The sequence below is a fragment of the Urocampus carinirostris genome, chromosome 1 (genome assembly GCF_059441175.1).
Source record: "Urocampus carinirostris isolate Australia breed hairy pipefish chromosome 1, RoL_Ucar_1.0, whole genome shotgun sequence".
Taxonomy (NCBI): domain Eukaryota; kingdom Metazoa; phylum Chordata; class Actinopteri; order Syngnathiformes; family Syngnathidae; genus Urocampus; species Urocampus carinirostris.
Genome location: NC_142349.1, coordinates 46,089,735 through 46,111,449, shown reverse-complemented (window position 1 = coordinate 46,111,449; position 21,715 = coordinate 46,089,735). Strand labels below are relative to the sequence as shown.

Sequence of the window (21,715 nt, the reverse complement as noted above, 5' to 3'; positions counted from 1 at the left end):
TGTGCGATCACTTACTGTGGACTGGTTCATCCCACCCACAGACACAGTGAGGCCCAACATGGTTTGGTACCGGTACTCGGGCAGTCCGAGTAGCTTAGTGACATACGGAAAAGCTTGGGAAGGAGCTTTCCAGTTCAGACTGTCTTTTATTTCCCTGACAGAAAGGAGGAGGATTTGTCAAAGTGTTATTTAAAGCATGGATGACAGTGAATACTCACAGTGGAAATATATTCAGAAGCGCCTCCTTTTGTGGAATGTGTGGTATGGCAGGGTCGGAGGAGTGCATGAGCTCAAGGAAGATGTTGCCAGCGTATGACCTGTAGTTGTCAATCTTCTCTGCTGACTGCCGTGCCAGCATGCACATCATACACTTCACCCTGAATCAACGAAATGCGGCAAGTACAACAGAGATAATGCTTTGGAAGATTTCTTGAACAAAATATTGCAATTACAAAAACTATTTTTTAACGTTTTCTAAATTATACCTTAGTGTTAACTTATATGGTTTAAGAATGTACTGTTGTAGACAGAATTTTTGAAATCGTCATGTATGTGGGGAGTTAGTTGTTTGTCTAAACCAGTAATCAGGAACCCTTTTGACCCAAAGAACCTCAATAATAAATAATAATATATCACTTAACATTTCACTCCCTCCTGCAGTTACTCAAAGAGTGTTGAAGCTCATTTTTTCTTAAACAATGGTTTCAAAACGAGGTGCAGGCAAAGTTATTTGGTAAAAATGTTACAGTATTCTGCAAACAAGGATACGAACGTGTTTACCTTCAGTGCAGACGGCGCTGGGCGAAGGAGAAAGATCACACATCCTGCCCTGTCTTTTGCTACACCCATTCCTACCGCTCACCTAATCAAATTGCTCGAGGTGCTTTGCTAGAGCTTCTGGGTAAAACGCTTGTTCTGGGATAACGTTTTTTCTGTGAGTTATCTAAAAGTGTCTCAACAGTGAACCTAAATTGCCAAATGAGCTACTATATAAAGGATTATCTAGCGCTTTACAGCCAAAACGGGGTCTGCTGGTGTGACTCTCTGACAATAAACTGTTAAAATTGTGTCTTTTATATACTGGATTATTGTCTTGGCATTGCATGTTTTACAATCAACTCAGCATAAATCAATTTAATAAAATTTGCACTACTTCTATTTTACCTCCGAGCCATAGGTTCCCAGCCCCTGGTTTAAACAATTAATTTAGATTGCTCCAAAAATACAATATTTCGTCCCCAAATAGAATATTGCCTGATAATAAATGTACCCATAGTTATGTTGATTTTTTTTCCATTTGTTTGATTGTGTGGAAAGCACAAAAACATTTTAGTCTGAGACATTCAGTCACAAAAAGGCGCAATCATAGCCAGAAAGGCTTTAACTCACTGGTCTGGGAAAAGAATCTCTGGAGCTGTTCTCGTCACCAGGATGGTCAGATCCTTAAGACTTGTCATTGCTGCCTCCCGCACCCTGTTTTTAGAATGGAAAAAGCACAAAAAAAAAAATAAAGAAAACGTGTACATTAAGACAAAATTACATTGACTTCTTTAAACCTCTAAATGAAATAAATAAGTAAGACCAGAATAAAATCTGATTCACAATAAATTAATTTTCACCTCGCGGATAGCAAAAAAGAAATGCTAAACCTATATAACAAATGTTAACATATAATTTTGGCACATGGAGGAAAATATGGGTGAATGTGTCAATGTGGATTGTTAATGCATTTTCAAATACACAGCACACAGCTTATGTCTTGCAATTGTTTTTCAGGAGCGAATGTCAAATCTTAATTCCTCCTCCATTTACGGCGTCACGTTGTAGAACGACGCATTGGAGAATTCAGCCAAAACAACATTGTACTACTATTGACCAATAGATAAAAAAGGCAAGACAACGAGGTACCGTGAGTAAAATTAATGTGATGATGAGGTAAAATAAAATGCCTTTTCCTATGTCGTTAACTGTGTCCCCATTGCCACAAACCAGGCTGATTTCCTTTGAATCCAATGTTGAGCAAATGGGATTGGCGGTATAAGTCGACTGATTAACCTTTGTCCAAAAACAAAAATTTACCACCGAAGAACCTCACAAAATTTGAGGTTATTAATGGTAAAAAAATAAATTGTGTTTATACATAAATAAATACAGCACAAGCAAATAAGCAAGGGCAACTGTCGTTGCTTTCTCTGTGGCCTGGTACTAAATGACACATGGCCTGCCACCGATCAGGGGCCCAATGGTTTCTGACCACTGCACTACAATATAGTAGATCGTAAAAAATAGCAACCTAATCAAACTTGCAATTATAAGGCAATCTAATACTTTAAATAATTAGAACAAAAATCTAAAAACAGAAGTAGTAAAGGAAACATAACTAATGAAAAATCCAACACTATATTCTACCCTTTGTGAATATTTGTGTTGCATATAACATTTTAATAAGACCACGGACATAAAAAGATTTTTGACAATATTGGAGTTTAGTGAGCAGTATCTTTTTGTTTTTATCTATAAAACGAAAGAGGAATCCGCCCATGCCTCAACAACAGAAAAAGAGCCTATGACAAGCCTGGTTACATTCCTGCTGAAGAAGTAAGCATCACCTCAGGCTATTGCTAAGACAATCAAGCCCATCATGTCGGTGTATCCAAGGGTGGAGTGAAAAATAGAGACAGGACAAAAAAATGCCCTGAAGGAGGAGATCATTCCCGACACCTGAGGCGAAATGAAACAAATACAAGGGAGCAGAGAGCTACTCACCAAGCTCCTACGTCCCCTCGACTGTCCGTAGCGTAGTCGTCCATACTGTCCAGTAAAACGGAGTAAACGTCGGCTATGTTCTCAGAACAGAGAAACATTTCCGGTGGGCCCGTGGCACAAACACCCGCCTTCATACATACTCTGATTAGAAAGAATAATGTCACGTTAAGGCAACACTCTTCAAACACATGTTAAAGCATCTTAAACACCCTGCAGCATTGCTCAATTTCAAATAAACTTGAATATATGTAAAGATGTTTTCCTCATTACCTAATAGTAAATAATTATTTGTCTAATGGATTTATTTTGTATTCCAAAAAATGTGAGTAAATTTGTATTCTGATATTATTTAAATGTTTTGATCTTTATTTTCTTTTTTTTCCTCCCCATCTAATTTCCATTATTTTACTTCATATAACAGTGAGTAAACATTTTGCCAGGTTTCGTACACCTTTTTCGGGGGTACAGAATTCCCGCTTAGAAAGCCAATTTTTAATTTCTCCAATAGCATTAAAAGAAGAAATCTGTTTGCTTATGTATTTTGCAGATCCACAAAGATGTCTGCAATTTACATAAGCAAATGCATTTATCAAGATCATTTTTGGATCTAAACAATACGAGTGTTAGTATTCTATTGACAAATTTCTCCACTTGGTGTTGGGTAAAATGACTGTAATGTGTAGCTTACGTTTTCAGTTGCAGGAAGTTCTTACCACTGGGAAATGCTACCTTATTTTGCATGGCTCACAATGAAAGTTTTAATATTTATTTGTAATCCTTGCACTGAAACACATTTCTTAGTGCCCTGTTTAGGAGTACCATGCAGCTGTCCTCTTGGGCGTGACCCAAAGGGGGCGATGACACTTCATAAGACCATAAGATACAAACTAAATAAGCTGCTGTTAATCATGAGGGAAGAAATGCAATGGCAAAGCAAAGCCACCAGAGAGCAGTGTAGGCTTCATTTTTAAGAAAACTTGTTATAAAACATGGCAACAAATTCAAGCATTTACAAGCACGTTGCTCAATATTCAAGCACTTTTCCGTCCTTGAAGACACATTACAATTTAAGCATTTTTGAGGATTTCAGGCAACCGTACAAACCCTGAAGTTTTTCATAGCATAGCGCTGACTTTCCCATATTAATGTAGTTTAACAGAATGTAAGCAGCATTGATTACAAGTTTGCAAACTAGTTAACTCGCTCAAACACCCATTCTAAAACAGTAACTGATACATCTAAGTCGATAACTTGTCAATTTTGAACATTTTGCACAGGGGCCAAGAGGAAAAAAATGACGGATTATTTTTTTTCTGAGGATACACTCTTGAATATTGTATGCCTATCCAATTTCTCTCCTTTGCATTTACATGCGCAAATTATTTTTCATTTTGTATGTTTTTAAATGGATCATTTCATCCAATTGGTTTTGAAACGCTCAAATTGCATGAATAGGTATATTTAAATTGAAACTAAACTTTAATTTAGAGTAATTAAATGCAACCAACGGCAACCAGAGTTGCTGTATCTGAGTCAGATCTGGAGACTGCTACTGGTGCTGCTTCATGTGGGGGAGAAAATCCCTGCACATGAAAACCACCCTGGAGAGGGATGGGCGCCACCAGGCTGTTCTTGCCCAAGACACACAACGGGAAATGGTGCCCTGACGAGCCTGAGATCTGTGAACCGTGTGATTTTAATATTTCGCTCTGGTAAGCACTCGATTCGAAGATTTACAATGAAAAACTGATCATATCTGGAAAGCGAGGTTGAATGTACTGAGAGTACAAATAATTTGGACAGCTGTTTAATGTTGGACATAAGCAAAATACAGATTGATTCATTAAATATATTGTTTCTATAAGGAACACAGGGAAAGGAAATGGCACCAAAACACATTTTTATTAGTAGCTAGTACTTTTTTAACATGTATATGTAAAATTATATTTTTAACCGTTTTTGTTTGGCGGGCTGGATTAAAACGCCTAACCGGCCCCCAGGCCGTAGTTTGCCCACCCCTATCTTAGAAGAATAATTTCACAAATTGGATACTTTGTATTTACTATGAGATTTGAGACAATTTACAATCAGAAAATCCTATCTGTTATTATTGTTTATGAAATTTGAAACAGCTATTGAAGACATTTTACTGCCAAAAAAGACTTAGATCCTGTGGGAACAATGCAACACCAACTGGTAAATTACTAATGACTATCGGGACTACTCAAAAAAAAAAATCTAGAAGGCAGGAAACGAGTATGAATGATGAAGCACGCAGTGTAGAAAAAAAAGAAAGGTAAAATTGACCGACATGTCATTCAGGTCCTGCAGGTATTGTCAGTCAAATGTTTATTTTGCCCCAAGTAAAGCTTGCGAATGGCAGAACAAACAACAATGAAGACACAAAAGGCCCTTTGAAAAAGAAGCCCACGGAAAAATAAAAAGGAAAATCAAAATGAAATAATCGAAAAAATGAGAACAGCACTCACTGAGCCAGTGCTTGGACTGCATCTCTCCGAACTTCTGGGAAACGGCCTTCACGCAGACAGGACACGTGCATATGTCTGAGTCCATCCAGTATCTAAGGTGATACGAAATATCAAGCTGGTGCTGGGACTGATAAGAATGTAAACCATGTGTGTAGGTAAATTGTATTGACTTTGAGCACACCTGCTTCAGTTTGCCACGGATCATAAAGCCTGATAGGCAGCCGAAGGCGAGGGCAGAGCCGCAACGGGTGAGCATCTGTGGACTCTGCAGCTCATCCAAGTACTGAGACACAAGTGCATCTAAACACACATGAATTTAGGTGTCAAAATATGCCGCTGGCGAGCGACGTCTCAATTCTTCGTAAGTGAAGACCATTGACAAAAAGGCTTCAGACTAGAAAGGGGGAGGCCTATTTTGCATGTTATCAACACATACAAAAACTTGCTGTCTTTAGTTGTCAAACCCTCTTGTCGCCCTAGATAGCAATGTGGTCAAACATTATGTTGAGGCTGCAGTCCCAATTATCAAAATTAGATGATTTAGTAAATTTTTTCACTGCACAACTGCTATTTAAGGTCAACAAAAACATAGTGCCAGAAAACATCCCTAAATTATTCAGTCGGAAAGAATGAAATTATAACTTAAGGAGCTGTAGTGAATTCATGATCCCAAAGGTGAGAACCACCAGGAGAAGTATGTGTGTGTCTGTGTGTAGAGTCAAGCTCTGGAACGGTTTGCAAGACAAGATCAAACGATGTCCATCTATTCACTTGTTCAAATTTAAATACAAAAAAAACATTCCTGGTGGAATACAAGGATAACAAAAATCGTGTATGAGTGATACGAGTGCGTCTAGAAATATGATTAACTTTGTGTTATTGTTGCTGTTGTTATACCATTATTGTTATTATTAATAGTATTACAATTGTTGTTATATAATTGGTGTGTTTAATAGGGAAGATGAAGGGGTAGGGAATATAAGTATTTGCTTCTGACTACCCCTTTTCGAACATATTATGTAATATTATTTTGTTGTTGAGTTATTGTTGTGGTTCTGTTTTTATTTTGATGTTCGAATGAAGTTTTCATTCATTCAGGTTTATCTATGTAGAAGGAGTTCCAAAACATTACTATCATTACATTAAAGCTGTGAAAATAATACATTCATATAAAAAAACAATCCTTTATTAGCCCCAAATTAGAGATTGTTTTTGTGATGTGAGAAAACACTAGCAGTTAATGTTATTGTAGTGGTAATATATCCATTAGAATTTGATTGTTTTATTTACACTGCAGGCGTGAAAATGGGTCGGTGGTTAAAAAGGTGAGAAGAATGTGGAGGAGATATGTTCCGGTAAACAGTAAAACACTGCAAAAATATTCATGTTTTGGCAAGGCGCTTGCATGAAAGCAGGTTAAATGTAGCTAGGCTCAGTTACTGTAATGATTTTTTTCTCTACAGCTAGCTTACTCCTGACCTGGCTGTCAACTAGGCTAAAATTATCCTTAGAAAAACATCTGGCACCTCTATTCTCTTGTGTTTGAATACTGGTTTATGTGTGAATTACTCGAAGAGGTTTCAAGTCTTTTAGCCAAGTTTTGGTAGTTTTTGTGGGGAATGCCTGGGCAATGTGTCGCAGGTGAGATGCCAAAATGAGGCTAACTGCCAAATATAACACAAGAAAAGCTTACGGGGGCTAACCAGAACAATCAATAAAAGGAAGCAGCAGCCTCAGCTAAAAAACTCCTTCCTGACCAAAAAAGCACAGTGAGAAACAAGGCGAATCAGAACTAACTAAAAAAACCTGCTATGGCGCTAAAAGCAAAACTAACAGGGAGGAAACAAAAAAGGAATCCTTCGGCAGCCCGATGCTAACCGGACAATATTAAATGTAATACATGCAGGAAAAAAACTACAGGAAAAAACACAACTGCCTTCCTAAAAGGAGGCAAAGGCGAAGAAGGAACACACGCTGTAACACCTCTAGAGAATATGAGCCAAAATGGTCAACTTTGAGACTAGTTTCCTGGCGCTTGGAATAACATTTCTGCCTAATTGCGGGGAGAAATACTACATGTTCTGTGCCTAATTGAAAAAAAAAATAACTTTTTGAATCCCTTTAACAAAAAAAAAACCTCACTCTGCTTTTCCGTGTCAGCCTGGTCGGGTTGGACTTGGTAGTACTCCTCACACAAGGCAGACAAGGCACGTAGGACTGCAGTCTGCAGGCACACAGCATTATCTTTTATTTATTAAAGAAACTTATCAAATGAATACAAACATAAATCTAGCATATCCTCAAAACCAAGCACTAATATTTTTGATCCACTTTTGAAACGGAGCGGATGTTTAGACAATTACCAATATGCCGTCCTTCACATTGGTGGAGACAAGATGGAGCGTCTTGATGGTGTCGTCAATGAGCTCTTGCCAGCCAGCTAAAAGCAAAGGTCAATAACATCATGCAAGTGGACGAAAATATCATGTGATTTCAAACCTAACCACTTACTGATGACTGGATCGCCCTTGAACGGCATCTTGGACAGGGACAGCTTTTCAATAAGTCTGCACACTTAAAAATAAAAAAACACTAATGTATAAAAGCAGCACTGATCAAGAAGTATTTTTTTTAAATGTCTTTTAAAGTGTGACTCACTGGCTGGTCTCATCAATTCTCCACCGTATCCCCTTAACAAATAGACATCAAAGCATAACTATTTTTGGGACTACCACTTAATTGGACGGTCCTTCTAGGCTTACCTGTATCGTTTCTTGTCTTGTAGCTGACAGTCAGTCAAACACATGAAATTAAAGTGATTGAAAAAAAATGTTTTGAATAAGATGGATGTCTTACTTTCTGATGAATGTCTTTCAGAACCACCACGCACTCTGAGGGAATGATGTCCACGATTGTCCTGTTGGACATTTTTTAAAGTGAGACATGAATTAAAGAATCATGACAGAAAGACTATTAATCATTAACAAAATAAATCTACCATGAAATATACAAAGCTTGTTAAGAGGTTGAATGTGCAAGAGAATGTATAAGCATACATTGTATCCAAAACACTGTTTGCAATATACAGTGGGCCCTCTACATACCAGCACCTAGAGATATGAGAAATTCGAGATACGAGATGTCTTTCACGCAAAAACTTGCCCGATGTACGAGAGAAAATCCAATTTACGAGAATTTATAGATGCTACCACCAAAAAGCGCTTGAGACCGCTTACCGCAAGCTCATGGTTTGCTAGTGCTTGTCCCGCCATACAGACCTGAGCTTGCGTGCTTCTCTTTTTTTTTGTTTTTTTTAATCGAACTGCATCTCGAAATGCAAATCGAAGCGATTTGCGAGCCGCCGCAGTAAAGAGGATGCATGGTGGGAAGGGCAGCGGCGGGACAAGGCCCGGGAAACGATGCGTTTCAACAGAAAGCGATGCCCTAAGCAGCCCTAAAAACACAAACCCCACCGCTGGGCAGGCAACACCTACCTCGCTCCTTCGGCGCAGGGCTAGGCTTTAAAAATGTGGTGCGTGGTTTGAACTTTCTTTGAAAAAGTTAAAAATTTAATATTTTCTCTATTAAGTATGTCTCTCAATGCCCAACTGAGTTTAAAGAGCCTTTGTATATATTTTTTCACAGCGCTTATCTGCTTTAATCTTATTTTTATCATCCTTTTTTTCTAGGATGAAAATTGTGAAGGTAGGAAAAGGACTGTTTAAAAATACAGTCCAAATGCCAAGCCAAACTTCCAACACAATTTAAGAAAAAAAAGTTTATTCGAGCACGTCAAAGAGAGACTTGTACAAGCACTCGCCATACAAGCAGCTTACCAGAGGCTGCAATGATGACTTCAGCCAGAAGATGGCATCAGCAAGTAGAATATTTTGAAGTTATGGACACCATCATTAAAGCTCTTTTGTTAGAATCCTAATCATTTTACTACTGTATTTCTATGTTAATTTACTATTCAAATTTGTTTTAGGTGATCAGGAAGATGGGTTTATAGCTATTTAGAGTTAACTTGAATGATTTTGAGAGGCCGGTAACCTACTAATTGATTTTAAGAGATTTCGTAACAGGAAAATTGGCTTATAGAGGTATCAATGTAGTGTCTATTTAAAAGTGAGCCAGTGCATAATAGGGTGTATAGTGTACAACATTGTTCGGCCTCGGTAACTTAAAAAAAGTATTTCCTATCACGTAATCTACTTACAGGCAACCCGAGTGAGGCGGCCATGCTGAGTTACGAAAACATATGTTGACCCACACGCACTACAGAAAAGCGTGTGGCGTAGGCGTTAGGGTTCAAAAAATCTGGGAATCGTTTCAGAAAGAAAACTGCAGACTGTCATAAGCAATGTTGGAAATAACGCTGTTATAAATAATGCCATTACTTAACGGCGTAATTTTTCCAGTAACAGAGTTATCTAACTAATTACTTTTTCCAATGTAATAAAGCCGTAATTGTTACTGATCAAAGGTGGTGCTTTAATTTTGGCTGCAGAACGCCAATTGCGGCGTTTCCACGCACACCTGCAATGTGTTCAACAGCGTGGTTTTACAGTCTCATTCGAATTGGTTTTTTGGATCATGTCACCATTCAAAATAGTCAGTACCATAAAGTTAGATAGAGATTGCCAATATAGTATTTACTAATGCACCGAAAGAAAAGTCAAATGAGGGCTGAGTCGCCACCAATTCGTGTCGTTGGCGAACAAAACGGATCTATGAACCAGCTCTTTCTGAGAGACGGTTAACCACTAAATCAAGAAGCGGTTCCCTTGGAGGCGCTATTTTTTTCAGCGATTCTGTGCTGTTGACTTTGAATTTCTTAAGTATAAAAAAGGTTACAATTGTTTTTTATTGTGACTATTTCTTTGTAGATTTAAAAATAATTTTTTATTTGTTTTCTGTGTTTTTCAGTGTTAACATTTAAGTGTTAATTTTGCTTTATTTTTCCCCTTTTCCTCGTTCTCTAAAAAGAGTTGGAATCCCTATCTCTACAATCGACCAATCGAGTTAGATTTAATTTATTTAATTCACTTTATATTGCTTACTGTTGATTGTTATGTTATTGTGTTGTTTACTTTTTATTTCTGTTCCATGTCAAATGTAGGATAAATGTGTTTATGGGGAGGTGCATTAAGTATGACAAAACTCTACAAAACGACTACCTGTCTGTTCTTCTCTATTCAAATGACTTGACTAACTTGTTACTTTTACTGTAGAGTAACTCATTTACTCGCGCAGTTTTTGGAGTAGTGAGAAACTATAACAATTTTTTTTTTAAAGTAACGTGCCCAACACTGATCATTGGCAAGGCGTTTTAGCATGGTCCATCCCAGGGGGTCATATTGCGCTAATCTGGAGCGTATGTTTGCGCTCCACTCACTGGATAAGAGTGGAATTTTTTTTGTTTAGGCTTTCAGCAAAGGACACATGTGGTTTTCTTTGGAGCTTTTTCTGGCCAGAACATGGTGCAATATTTTCACCTAGGATTTATGGGGCGCACCAACTATCTCCTAGGTACTTAGAAAAAAAAAGACAAAGTCAAAAAAACAATGCATTACACATTCCTCTTTCATTTAAACAGCCCAAGAAATTAATGTAGACCCATGACAACATTAAAACCGCGTCTGGTAGACCCATTCAATATGGCCGGCTGTTTACATTCGGGGATGTCCGTGACGTCACGTGGAAACTATCAATACTGAAAAACATTAATTGATTTCACACACAATTACATTTTAATATTCATGACCCGTTTAGAGAAGCCTCTCTATAATAAATTCCTTGTTGTGTTTTAGGCATCTACCTGTCTGTTTGGAGGCCTAATTCATACAGTGCGTGTGTCACCTCCGCACATGCCAAAATAGCTCCATGGCGACCTTGAAGGTCCGAAGCCACGGCCATGTTCAAGAGCTGTGGGAGAACTGTGGAAGGCAAACATAGGTTGATACAGTTCTTTAAATCACAAATAGTTACCCAATTTCACAAAAAAATGCGGCCCATCAAGGCCCAGAAATAAACATATGATAATTTATTTTACCAGAAGTAGCCATGTAATTAGGTGCCTGAGGTGTCAGGTTATGGAGTGCTTTTGAAGTGAGCTCTCGAATGGCACTGAAAATCAAATAAGAGAAGATGCCAAAAAAAATCAGTGCTATTGCTAATGGAAACAGATTTAAAAGATTATTTCACAGTTATACGGTACAAACTTAAAAGGAAAAAATTCTAGTACGTTTTTGAAGAAATAAAAACATCACTGAATCGTACCTATCCCAGTGGTTGACCTTCTTGACGACCAAATGGTCAATCATGGCTTTTGTGTACTCAGGAAAACTGGCAATGTAAACACTAGAAGAGACAACATAAACAAATGTACATTTTCATTTGGAATACCTTGCACTATCATCACTCTCACTTCTAGCAATTCCTTACCTTGTGATAAGGTAGCAGTGGTTACGAATCCCGACGGCATGATAATCTGCTGCGGTCGCAATATCAATGCCGTGGGGAAACATACCCTGTGGACAAATACAAAACACTTGCGTTTTTTATTTTCTGTTTTTGATTCAAGTGGTGGATCAATAGACACGAGTGAGCCAGATTCCAGTCATTTAACCTTTGTTCATTCTAAAATGCCAAGTCCAGATAAATAGCCCCTCTTAACCCACAAAAATGTCTGGGTCCACACTTCTTCACATGCAAAAGTGCGGACAAGCCCCAATATCACTCACAGCAGCCCAAATTATTTTAGGTAGACAAAAAAAACATTATGCCATATATTTCAGTTGTAGTCAATAATGCGATCACTGACCTGTCTGCCAACATTTTCCTGAAAAGCAGCCTGTGAAAAAAAGGCGGAAATAAAAAGTGAATAAAAAGAATGCATAAATAATGCAAGATATAATAAGGGACTTACTGAAGCGGCTTTGCGGCAGCTCACATTTCGATCAAACACGGTTGTAACTAGCAAAGAGCTGCAGAAAAAATATATATATTTCAGAATTTCATCTAGTACATATGAACGACTATCAGAGCTGTGTGAGGAATTATTTTCTCAAAACTCTAAACTGTTTAAGCAATTGACAAAATGCATGTATTACATAAATGCTCAAGTGAGTCTATGACAAAGTTAATATAAAAAGCCAATGAAGAGAGAATATAATTTAAATGAACTTTGTAGAAACCTTTAGCTTAGTAAAGTTAGCTTGTTATCACACCAAGTAATGCTCAAGATGTTAAAGGCAATAAAAAAAGAGTAAATAGTGGTTGCTAATTCAAAATAGATATACTCAAGACATCGTCATGTATCCATTAATCCCCCTGGACCAGAACAATACGTTAGAGATCCATGGGAAGTATCAGTCTATAGGTATCATTAGTAGTCTTACAACTACTACTACTACTACTTGTAGTAGTATTAGTACTAACTAAGGAGTGGCATTTGGGAGAGTGTGTATATCGCAATAACTGCTTTTGTGTACTCCAAAGAGCTTGGACAGTTGACAGTTTTGCCTTTTTGTAACTACCCTCGACCCAAGGGAAAGAAAAACGTTAGTCCCCATTACACTGCAGATAAGTAATTGTGCGTAAACTAAGATTACGTCTAACTGTCGGGAGTCTGAGACAAAGGCTTCACGTTGTGTCAGTTTCTCTTTCCGTGTCATCAATTGGAGCAGGAACCAGCTTGTCAAAAAGCCGCTGCCAAAACAGTGACCGAAACTCAGAAGAACAAGCGAAACCTGGCGATCCTGTCCACGGAAACAGTGGGAGCGAATGGTGCTACAAACACTGCCACACACGGGATTAAACCAACACTGCGGAGTCACCTGCCACTGGTTTTAACAAGTCGCTCGAGTAATATTAAATGGCGTGACACCATTTCACCGGTTGTGTCGTCTTAGATTAAATAATAGACAAAAAGAAATTTTGCTGTTTTTTCTTTATAATTAAATGTTTTTTATGTTGACCACAACTTTCAAAATCAAAAGATTTCTGGGTTAAACACTGTGAAATTAGAGAGGAATTTCTCCTCCGCATTCAAATGTTAATGTGTGTTAGAAAAGGTAAGATAAAGACTCGAGCATATTATTTTTGTTGTAAACCTTGTCAATTCAGACATGTTGTTTAATTGTGTTCTAATCAGGTATGTTCCACATTTAAAAAAATGTTTTTTACTATATTGCATGAAAACCTTTTGAGCATCTGTTAATGCATTATTTTGCTTCATGTCTGCAGATTTTTACAACTTATCATTTAAAGATAATGAAGTCAAATTCCATAACACCCTAATTCTATTATCCAGCTCAAAGAGTTGAAAGCAATTATCTGAAACATATTATTTTTGTAAGCTGCACATGGGAAACAAGTGTATTATTAAAACGCATTTTAGTTTCACTAACATTGACTGTCTTTGATGACACATATTTGAGAAGGCATAATTATTGATGGTGCTTTCAAGTTGGGTCAAAACTTTGTAGTGCTTTTCTGTTGGGACGAGAGATGCATCATTCTTACCCTGCAATTTGATTGACAAAAGGTTGGAGCTCTTTGGGATCATATGCCCTGGCGAATGACCAACACACGTAGCAGGCCGCATCCCGGACATTAGAGCCAATGCTGCATGCACCCCTTTTTTCATCGTAGGTCAGAGCATTGATGATGAGTGGCACCACTGCCAAAGATAAAATAGTCTAAAGTCAGCTTCATTGTCCCAATTAGGGTTGCATGTAACTGGAGCAAGGTCAAAAACCTACACAGACATTACAGTAAAGCCATTATTTTTTTTCCCAGATATATTAAGTACCGTGACTGGGTGGAAACATATGTTGGCCTGGAGAGGGATGTACGCCACCAGGCTGTACTTGCCCAAGACACACCACAGAAAATGGTGCCCCTACAACCTTTGTGGTTAAGGGATCCAACCAACAAACTATTCCTCTCTGTACTTACTTTGGATTTGATACATTTCCAAATATAATACATACAGTAATGTTTAAAAAGAAACTCATATAAATAGCTTTTTTTAATGTAAAAATACATGTAATGGCACTACAATACCTAGTGTGAGTAGTCACATATCCCTTACAATTGAGGTCAATTGATTTGCGGGCCATGAATACAAAACAATCACATCAAGAAAAATATTTGTGGCAGTAATGATCATGCCTCGTATGAAAAAAAAAGTTAATTACAAAATATAAAAATTCCCATTATTGTATATCTTTTTTTTGTCTGGTCTGAATAACCATAGATGGTCATATCCCACCGCCATGGTCTGAGTTTATGTATCTGTACATCCCTTTGTTGCATCATGTCAGCGGTAAAAATTCACCATAGCGATATCAATGACTTACCCAAATGAAAGCTCAGAGAGGTCCAACACTCTTCAAATTGAACTTCCAAGCACTGCTGAGCTTATTCACCAATAATTGCTCGTATTTAATTTTCTAAATTGAAACACCGACCTGATTTTTCATGTAATTGTTTGTAGTGATTGTAATTCAAAATGCTCTATAAATAGCTACATTGAGTCAAATGACATGTGGTGTTGTCACAAAAAAAAACTCTGATGTAGATAATTTAACTGTATAAAATTAAACAATATAAATATCTAAAGAAAGGAACGTCAAAAACATCAGTTAAAACAGCTTAATTTAGACATGCTAAAAAACAAACACAGGTATGACTGCTTCCTATTACTACATCTCAATAAGGTACAATGTACTTACTTCCAGCCCCAGTTTTGCTAATAGAGGCCTGTAACAACGACCATGACTGGCTGAGGGCACATCATGCAAATCGTTGCTCGAGGCTTGGCTAATATCAGGAAGATTGATGTTGCCCGAGGGTGCTGCTGTTTGGACTGAAGCCCCACCCAGAAGAATAAGACAACAGCTCACAACGACAAACTCACCACACAACTAATATGAAAAGAGTTCACACATTCTGGCTTAGACCCATACACACACTCGCTGAAGTCCTACTAGCAGGAGATATCGCTGACCGACTGAGGAGCTGCTTGTCAAGTACTGCAACATTTCAAGAGCAGGTAAAAATGATTCCCAAATCTATCTGGAATAATCTCATCCCACTAAAAATGTTTACGTTTAAAAATCATGGTGGTGACTGATGCGGTACGGTTGTTATTCTCCTACGAATTTTATTACAGAATTCACATTGAAAATAGAAATTTACTGAAGTTGAGATTTGTTATGTTTTTAAGTTACACATAGTGGTGCAGATAAAGCAAACATTTTGGTGAAAATGTATTTTGTAGCACTAATTGGCGTTCTTAGGAAGGGAGCGGTAAAACTTGAGCGACAACTTCTTGCAACATCGCATAACAGGCAGGTTCCCCCACACGGCCCCGAGAGCCAACTTGATGTGCACAAAAAAAACTCAAGTAAAAGTTATCATGAAATATGAAGGGATACAACAATAATCTTAACAAATGGTATTACTTTCAGCCAATGACACCTCATGACCTTATTTTGAATGTCAGCAACATGCATCTTGCAGGTGTCGTCGTCATCAGAAGCAGGTGCCTGTCTGTTCCCACACAGGGGGCAGTTAGTTTAAAAAAGTAGCAGGTTTCAGCCTGCCCTGCGTACATCTGCGACATTAATGCTAAATCTGAGTAGCACCTTTGGCATTGCCTAACCGATGTGTTGAGTGACATTTGAATGGGCGTACAGGTGTACAAAAACTGGGCCCAGGGAGAGGAACAACACATAGCCGCCAATCAAGCAAAAAAACAAGTAGTGGACTTATGCAAATGAATGCCATACATATGTATTTGCATATGCAAGAGTGGCTCTGTTTGGTATCCAACCTGTTTAGAGGCGCAGTTGTAGAAAATACACTAGCCTCAAGGTGTGAGGTTTTGGGCAACTAGAGATTTTGGAGAGACTATTCAAACAATTGTGTTGGTAAAAACAAATATTTCCCAATGCCTTTAGGCTAGGGTGAAACTTTCAGCAAACAGATAAAACTTATTTGTTGGCTTGTGTACTCAGAAATTATTTTCCAGTGTGTCTTTCAAAGAAAATGCATTTTTCCACCCATTTGTCTGACTCAATGAAGATAGCATCAGGTTTGAATAAGACAAAAAACAACCTGATGTTTTGGCTGGTGGTGTTTAACTTTTGCAAGGCCATACAATTGTACATTCATCATATGAAATCCAATATTTTACAGTAAAAGGCTAATACATTGATTGCACCCATTCAGTGGTCCAAAGCAATTTGAAGATAGATCTATATTGATGTAAGAATGTGAGATCAGTATAGCTTTTTTAGTAGAATATAACAGTTGGGTAGTGCTGGCTTTTTATGCAATACTGAAATCACATTTGTTTACTTCTGTTTTTTCTATTAAAATTAAGGAATTGGATTGCAATGGCCACTGCTCAAGAACGGAAGCCTAAAAGGCCTCACTACATTCCCCGCCCGCCAGGAAAACCATTCAAGTACCAGTGTTTCCAGTGCCCTTTCACTTGTAATGAGAAGTCCCACCTCTTCAACCACATGAAATACAATCTGTGCAAAAATTCCATCTCCCTGATGTCACAGAAAAACTGTCAGACAGTTCACCATCTCAAAACTGAAACGAAAACAATTCCTGTGAAATCTAAGAACGCAATAGTAACAGAAAAGGATTCTGAGGAGGAGAACACAGCACAGATAAGTGATCCTGAGGAGGAGATAGACGTTGAGGGTGACACTCTGGTGGAGAAGGAAAGCCTGACTTGGATAAACACAAACGACGTTCCAGCAGACAAAGCAAAATCACTGCCTCGTCCGTCTGCCTTTTCCACTGTAACACCCAACCATGAAGCTGTGGAAACATTTAAGTCATCGAAGCTACTGCCTGACAGCAAACAAACTTCTATTCCTTCATTTGAGAGTCCAACATTTCCCTGGACTCTTGAGCAATACCCCACTCCCTTACGTCCAGACTACTCTTCTTACCTCAGACCTTACTATTCTTCCTACTACCGGCCGGAAAGTCATCAGACAAATGAGAAAAATTCTTCCCATCTGCAAATTGACTTTCAAAGTCCCCACAGGCCACTGGTAACACAGGTCCTTGCACAGCCTCCTACTTCACTCTTCTCCCCTTATCTGTATCAATACTGCAACCCATTGACTGCAGGACAGCCATTACAGTACACATTGTACAGATCAAATGAGCTTTTAAGACACTTCCCTATGGACTGGTACGGGCAAGCCCTCAATGCTAAAGACTCCAAATTATATACGCAATCCGGTCACCATCATTTTGGTGAAAAAGAGCAGCTTAGGCAAAGTGAAGACAATGAAATCCGAATGAGCCCAAAGGAAGGCTTTTCAGCTCTCGGCTCCCCCGACAGACCCGGTCAGGCAGGAGACACACGTAGGGATGGAGTGGAGGCACCACACCATAATGGGCTGGATCACAGACAGTCATTGGGCGATCAGCAAAACAGTCACGCTGACGCCACACGTAAAGACACTGCTGAAAGCTTGCTGCAGCTTGGAACTCTACTTGTTGAAACGGGGTAAGAAAATCTTCCATTCAAAAAAGGCAATCAGTTTTCTATGTTTGACCTAATAACTAAATGGCCATAATTTTCACATCAAATGTTGAACCTTTTTTTCAAACAACTACCGGTAATTAGATAATGATTCATCTGTTATTTGTTCTGTCAAAGATTAATACAGAGAACGGTATCAAAAACATTTTCCATTTTATATATATATATATATATATATATATATATATATATATATATATATATATGTGTGTATATATACACAGTATGTGTTGACTCCTTTATACGGCCTATATAAAGCTTTTATTTTCTGCGGTTTTAAAAATGTTTTTTTTAAAATTTTGGGTTCAATTTTATTCTTTCAATATTTTGGGTTGCCAACCCATGCCATTTATGTTAAATAAAAGCGCAATCGAAGTTTTTAACTGTGAAAGAATCAAAGAAAAACGACAGAACACTGTAGAAAACCCTTTTTTGTGCAATTTTGATGGGTAAAAAAATAACCCAACCAAGTGCAAAATAAGTTTAAAAAAAGTTTAGTAATTTTATTTGCCGCTCCTTTTCCACATTAATGTCTATTTCAGTATTCTGTAAAAGTAACCAACTCTTTAAGCCTTGGAACTGTGATGGAAACCAGGATAAACGACGGAACACTGTAAAAAAATAATTATGTTGCTGCAATTTTAAAGGTTAAATGTTCACTGTGAATCACTATATTCATCTAATCAACAGATTACCGGAGAGCAGCATTTATTCCAGAGAGACCAAATTATGTTTGGAAGACACCTCAAAACAAGACGACAGCGACAAAGTAACTTTGGCGCCTTTAAACCTCTCGACAAGAAACCATAACATCTCAGACACAGAGGAGGCACAAGGTGCAGAGGTCCCGCTAAATCTCAGTTTCCGCTCTCCTCCCACCAAATATTCCGAAGATGGCAACTACACTGATGATGAAACATGTGACCTGAGGCAAAGAGCAGCACTGGCGCTCTGTCAGCTTGCCGCAAGCTCAAACCCCGCTTCGCGGCACTTGGAGCCTGCACGTCAGCGAGCAAAGGATCACAAGGACAACAGAGACCAAGTTACTGGCTCAACCGAAAAGACTGAGTATAAAATTGGTACAAAACGACTTAAAGAAACCCAAACTAAATCCAACAACAAGCACAAACAAAAGAAAAGAAAAATGGTCGCCAGGTCTGTGAAAAGGAGGTCTCATTTCTACTAAGGATTTTGGGCTGGCCACTTAAAAGCACATCTAGCGCATAGACGATGAAACTCCGCATAATCACAGTATGCGTGGATATTTTTTTTATGAGTTGTGGGGAAGGGTAATTAGCAGTATGTTGGACGATCCTCCATTATTAGACTAAAAGCACAGCAATCCATTTTTGGTGCTGAGGACAAAAGAGTAGTGATACTGTATTTCAAGGTACAGCGCCATAGGAAATTAAAATGAGTTGAAGAACTGTGTTTGGACAAGAGTGGCCCTTTGGCAACATTTTGTTGCATTTATAATAATAAATAGCATATTGTTTATTACTATTAATTTTTACAGGCCTTTTTATATATGAAACCAGTTTTTGAAGAATGTGAATAAAACAGAATGTAATACGTATTAAAATTGCCTTTTAGGATACTGATGATAATTTACCATCGGTTAATCTGGAGGGCAATAGGAGACCTCTCCTGCCAAGTTCCGCAAGAGCTAGGCAGCCTCCATGCCAATTGTCTGTCTCCTGGAAGCTTTGACAGGAATACAGCAGGTGGGTAAAGTAGCAGTATAATAGAAAGAGGTTTCCATCCGATGTAGCTTCTACCTGAAGCAATCCAGCACGGAGGCCACTACTTCATCAGCCAGCTCCTTGGGAAGCCTACCGGTAACTCTCCCAACTCTGAAAGGATTTACACAACCAGTTAATGTACAATCAAACTCAAAAAGATGAATAAATGCTTTATTAAAAAAACAAAACATTTTACCCCTTTGCTGCAGACCAACGCACTATTGTTTCCTTATCCTTTAATCCAACCAGTAGATGCTCTAAGGACACATTATTGGGTTATTTACTGCACACAGCTTGAGACTTATAACTTGCAATATGTAAATTAAAAGACCTTTGAAGACAAACACAAATTTAAGGACCTTCAATTGTGTCAATGGGACATTTCCAAATATAAATAATATGATACTTGTGTAAATGATGAATTTGGTCAGATAATTTTGATGGAAAATTTAGGAAAGTAAAACATGACTTCAATGGGTTTACATAACCAAAATTTTGCAAGCTCAAGCCAAGGACTATGCGAAGTACCCTTGAACGAAATGTTTGATGCATTATCGGTCATTCAATGGGTGATGGATGTGAAGCAATTCAAGGCCTTTAAGATGTTGAAAAGCCCTATAAATTAGAGACCAATTCAATTGCAATAACCTTAGCATTTTTTTCAATGGCTACTATTAATTTGTCTTCGGTTTTGCTGTACGTAGATTCAAAATAGGTGCTTAGGCAGTATGTCACCCCAGATACAGATAAGGGGTATAAGAGCAACATTCATTCATATTCAGGGTTTTTGTGGATGGGATTTCCATGGCAATAGTGTCACCTAAAAGCAATACATCTGATTTAAGTGTGACATAAATCCCGAGACTTTAAATCCAGCCCGAGTTAAAATCTCACCTATAACAGTCTCCACCTCTTCTGGAATATCATAATCCTCCTCTCCTTGTGTTGTCTTGTTGGAGGAATTTGTGGCTTTAGTGGTCAAAAGAGTTGATGCAATGGACCTGCTTCCTCGCTGGTACCTATTTTCAAATAATTTTCAAAAACAAAAAAAATCTGTCAATTCCTTGACCCATAGTTCCCCCCTTATCACTGCCTTGCCCCTAATGAAGTTTGCTTCTTACCTCCAAGGGGCCAAACGAGGTTTCAGGTATGTGAGACCAATTCGCTGGATCAGTTTGATGTTGAGCTTCCTCAGCGTGGATTGGCTGCTATTCAACAGATGCTTTTCTTCCAGGCACCTCAAAACGCTAGGTGCTAAAATTGAACAAGGACACAATTGTTCAGTTTTCTTTGGGCAAAATATATTTTTATATATTAGTGGTGACAGGTATTTTCTCAAGAATGCCTTAACCTCTGACAAATAGATAGCAAAAGCAATTTATCCCCCACCCCTGGTGATCTTTTACAAGGGGTCTCTAAAGGCTGGGGTGTAGCCGGGTACCAGCCGGGGTTCATTTAGTAATAAGCCGTAAAAGAAAAAAGGTTCTATTTTTCTTAGACACCACTCCAGTGATGAAGAAAAGTGATTAAATCAAAGTCAGTTTGATTCACACTAGTGGGTGCAGTTGAATGTTAGGCGGTACAACCTTGTTGAAAGCAAGGGTCCTTTCCTCGCAAACGACCGAGATCAATCAAATCCACTTTCTGCGTTTTGGCAACAGCAATACACATACAGAATATTCAACAGGAGCCATCTACCTCACGTAAGAATTATGCTTCAAACCACAAACAAGTCAAACTAGTGGCCATGGGGGAACTTTTAAGAATGGAGGAACGATTGATCCTCACTGTTTGAGAATATTTGGAGCCCTATGTCTACGACTAAGGAGAAGTAAAGAGGGACCAAACGACAAAATACCAACACACTTCGTGAGTGTTTGTTTTTTCGACGAATGAGTGCCTTACTTTACTAGGCACGACATTTTTAAATGTTACAATAGAGACCAGAATACTTTGCCTTTGTAGGTGCAGAAAGAATGTCAACCATGTTATGCAAGTTGGTGTCATATTATGAGGACACCCAGATAAAGTTTGCACTTGGGCTCTGATATGTTTTGTGGGCAGGGGTCATAACCATCAACATAAAAATGTTATTTACCCTCTAAATAGTAGACAGTTTGCTTGCACAA

At 38.3% G+C, this 21,715-nt stretch overlaps 2 protein-coding genes across 2 annotated transcripts in view; one reads left to right on the top strand and one right to left on the bottom strand.

Annotated features, from left to right (window-relative positions):
• Window positions 1-21,715, bottom strand: part of tbcd (tubulin folding cofactor D) — a 38,234-nt gene that overhangs the window by 9,867 nt on the left and 6,652 nt on the right. Inside the window, exons 9-32 of the mRNA XM_088342279.1 lie at window positions 20,708-20,840; window positions 20,481-20,605; window positions 19,783-19,843; window positions 19,623-19,697; window positions 19,457-19,548; window positions 13,785-13,941; window positions 12,187-12,244; window positions 12,082-12,111; window positions 11,703-11,788; window positions 11,538-11,618; window positions 11,311-11,384; window positions 11,077-11,194; window positions 8,112-8,172; window positions 8,018-8,040; window positions 7,914-7,945; window positions 7,767-7,829; window positions 7,619-7,695; window positions 7,398-7,479; window positions 5,437-5,555; window positions 5,256-5,347; window positions 2,767-2,907; window positions 1,390-1,473; window positions 219-377; window positions 16-154 (exon numbers count right to left, since the gene is read on the bottom strand). Coding sequence (XP_088198405.1) covers window positions 16-154; window positions 219-377; window positions 1,390-1,473; window positions 2,767-2,907; window positions 5,256-5,347; window positions 5,437-5,555; window positions 7,398-7,479; window positions 7,619-7,695; window positions 7,767-7,829; window positions 7,914-7,945; window positions 8,018-8,040; window positions 8,112-8,172; window positions 11,077-11,194; window positions 11,311-11,384; window positions 11,538-11,618; window positions 11,703-11,788; window positions 12,082-12,111; window positions 12,187-12,244; window positions 13,785-13,941; window positions 19,457-19,548; window positions 19,623-19,697; window positions 19,783-19,843; window positions 20,481-20,605; window positions 20,708-20,840 — 2,162 coding nt within the window. The remainder of the gene's footprint in view (window positions 1-15; window positions 155-218; window positions 378-1,389; window positions 1,474-2,766; window positions 2,908-5,255; window positions 5,348-5,436; window positions 5,556-7,397; window positions 7,480-7,618; window positions 7,696-7,766; window positions 7,830-7,913; window positions 7,946-8,017; window positions 8,041-8,111; window positions 8,173-11,076; window positions 11,195-11,310; window positions 11,385-11,537; window positions 11,619-11,702; window positions 11,789-12,081; window positions 12,112-12,186; window positions 12,245-13,784; window positions 13,942-19,456; window positions 19,549-19,622; window positions 19,698-19,782; window positions 19,844-20,480; window positions 20,606-20,707; window positions 20,841-21,715) is intronic.
• On the top strand, window positions 14,640-21,048 carry znf750 (zinc finger protein 750). Its single transcript, XM_088342293.1, has 3 exons — window positions 14,640-15,318; window positions 16,654-17,808; window positions 18,535-21,048. The coding sequence occupies exons 2-3, from the start codon at window positions 16,667-16,669 to the stop codon at window positions 19,028-19,030; spliced, it is 1,638 nt and encodes a 545-aa protein (XP_088198419.1). The 5' UTR covers window positions 14,640-15,318; window positions 16,654-16,666; the 3' UTR covers window positions 19,031-21,048.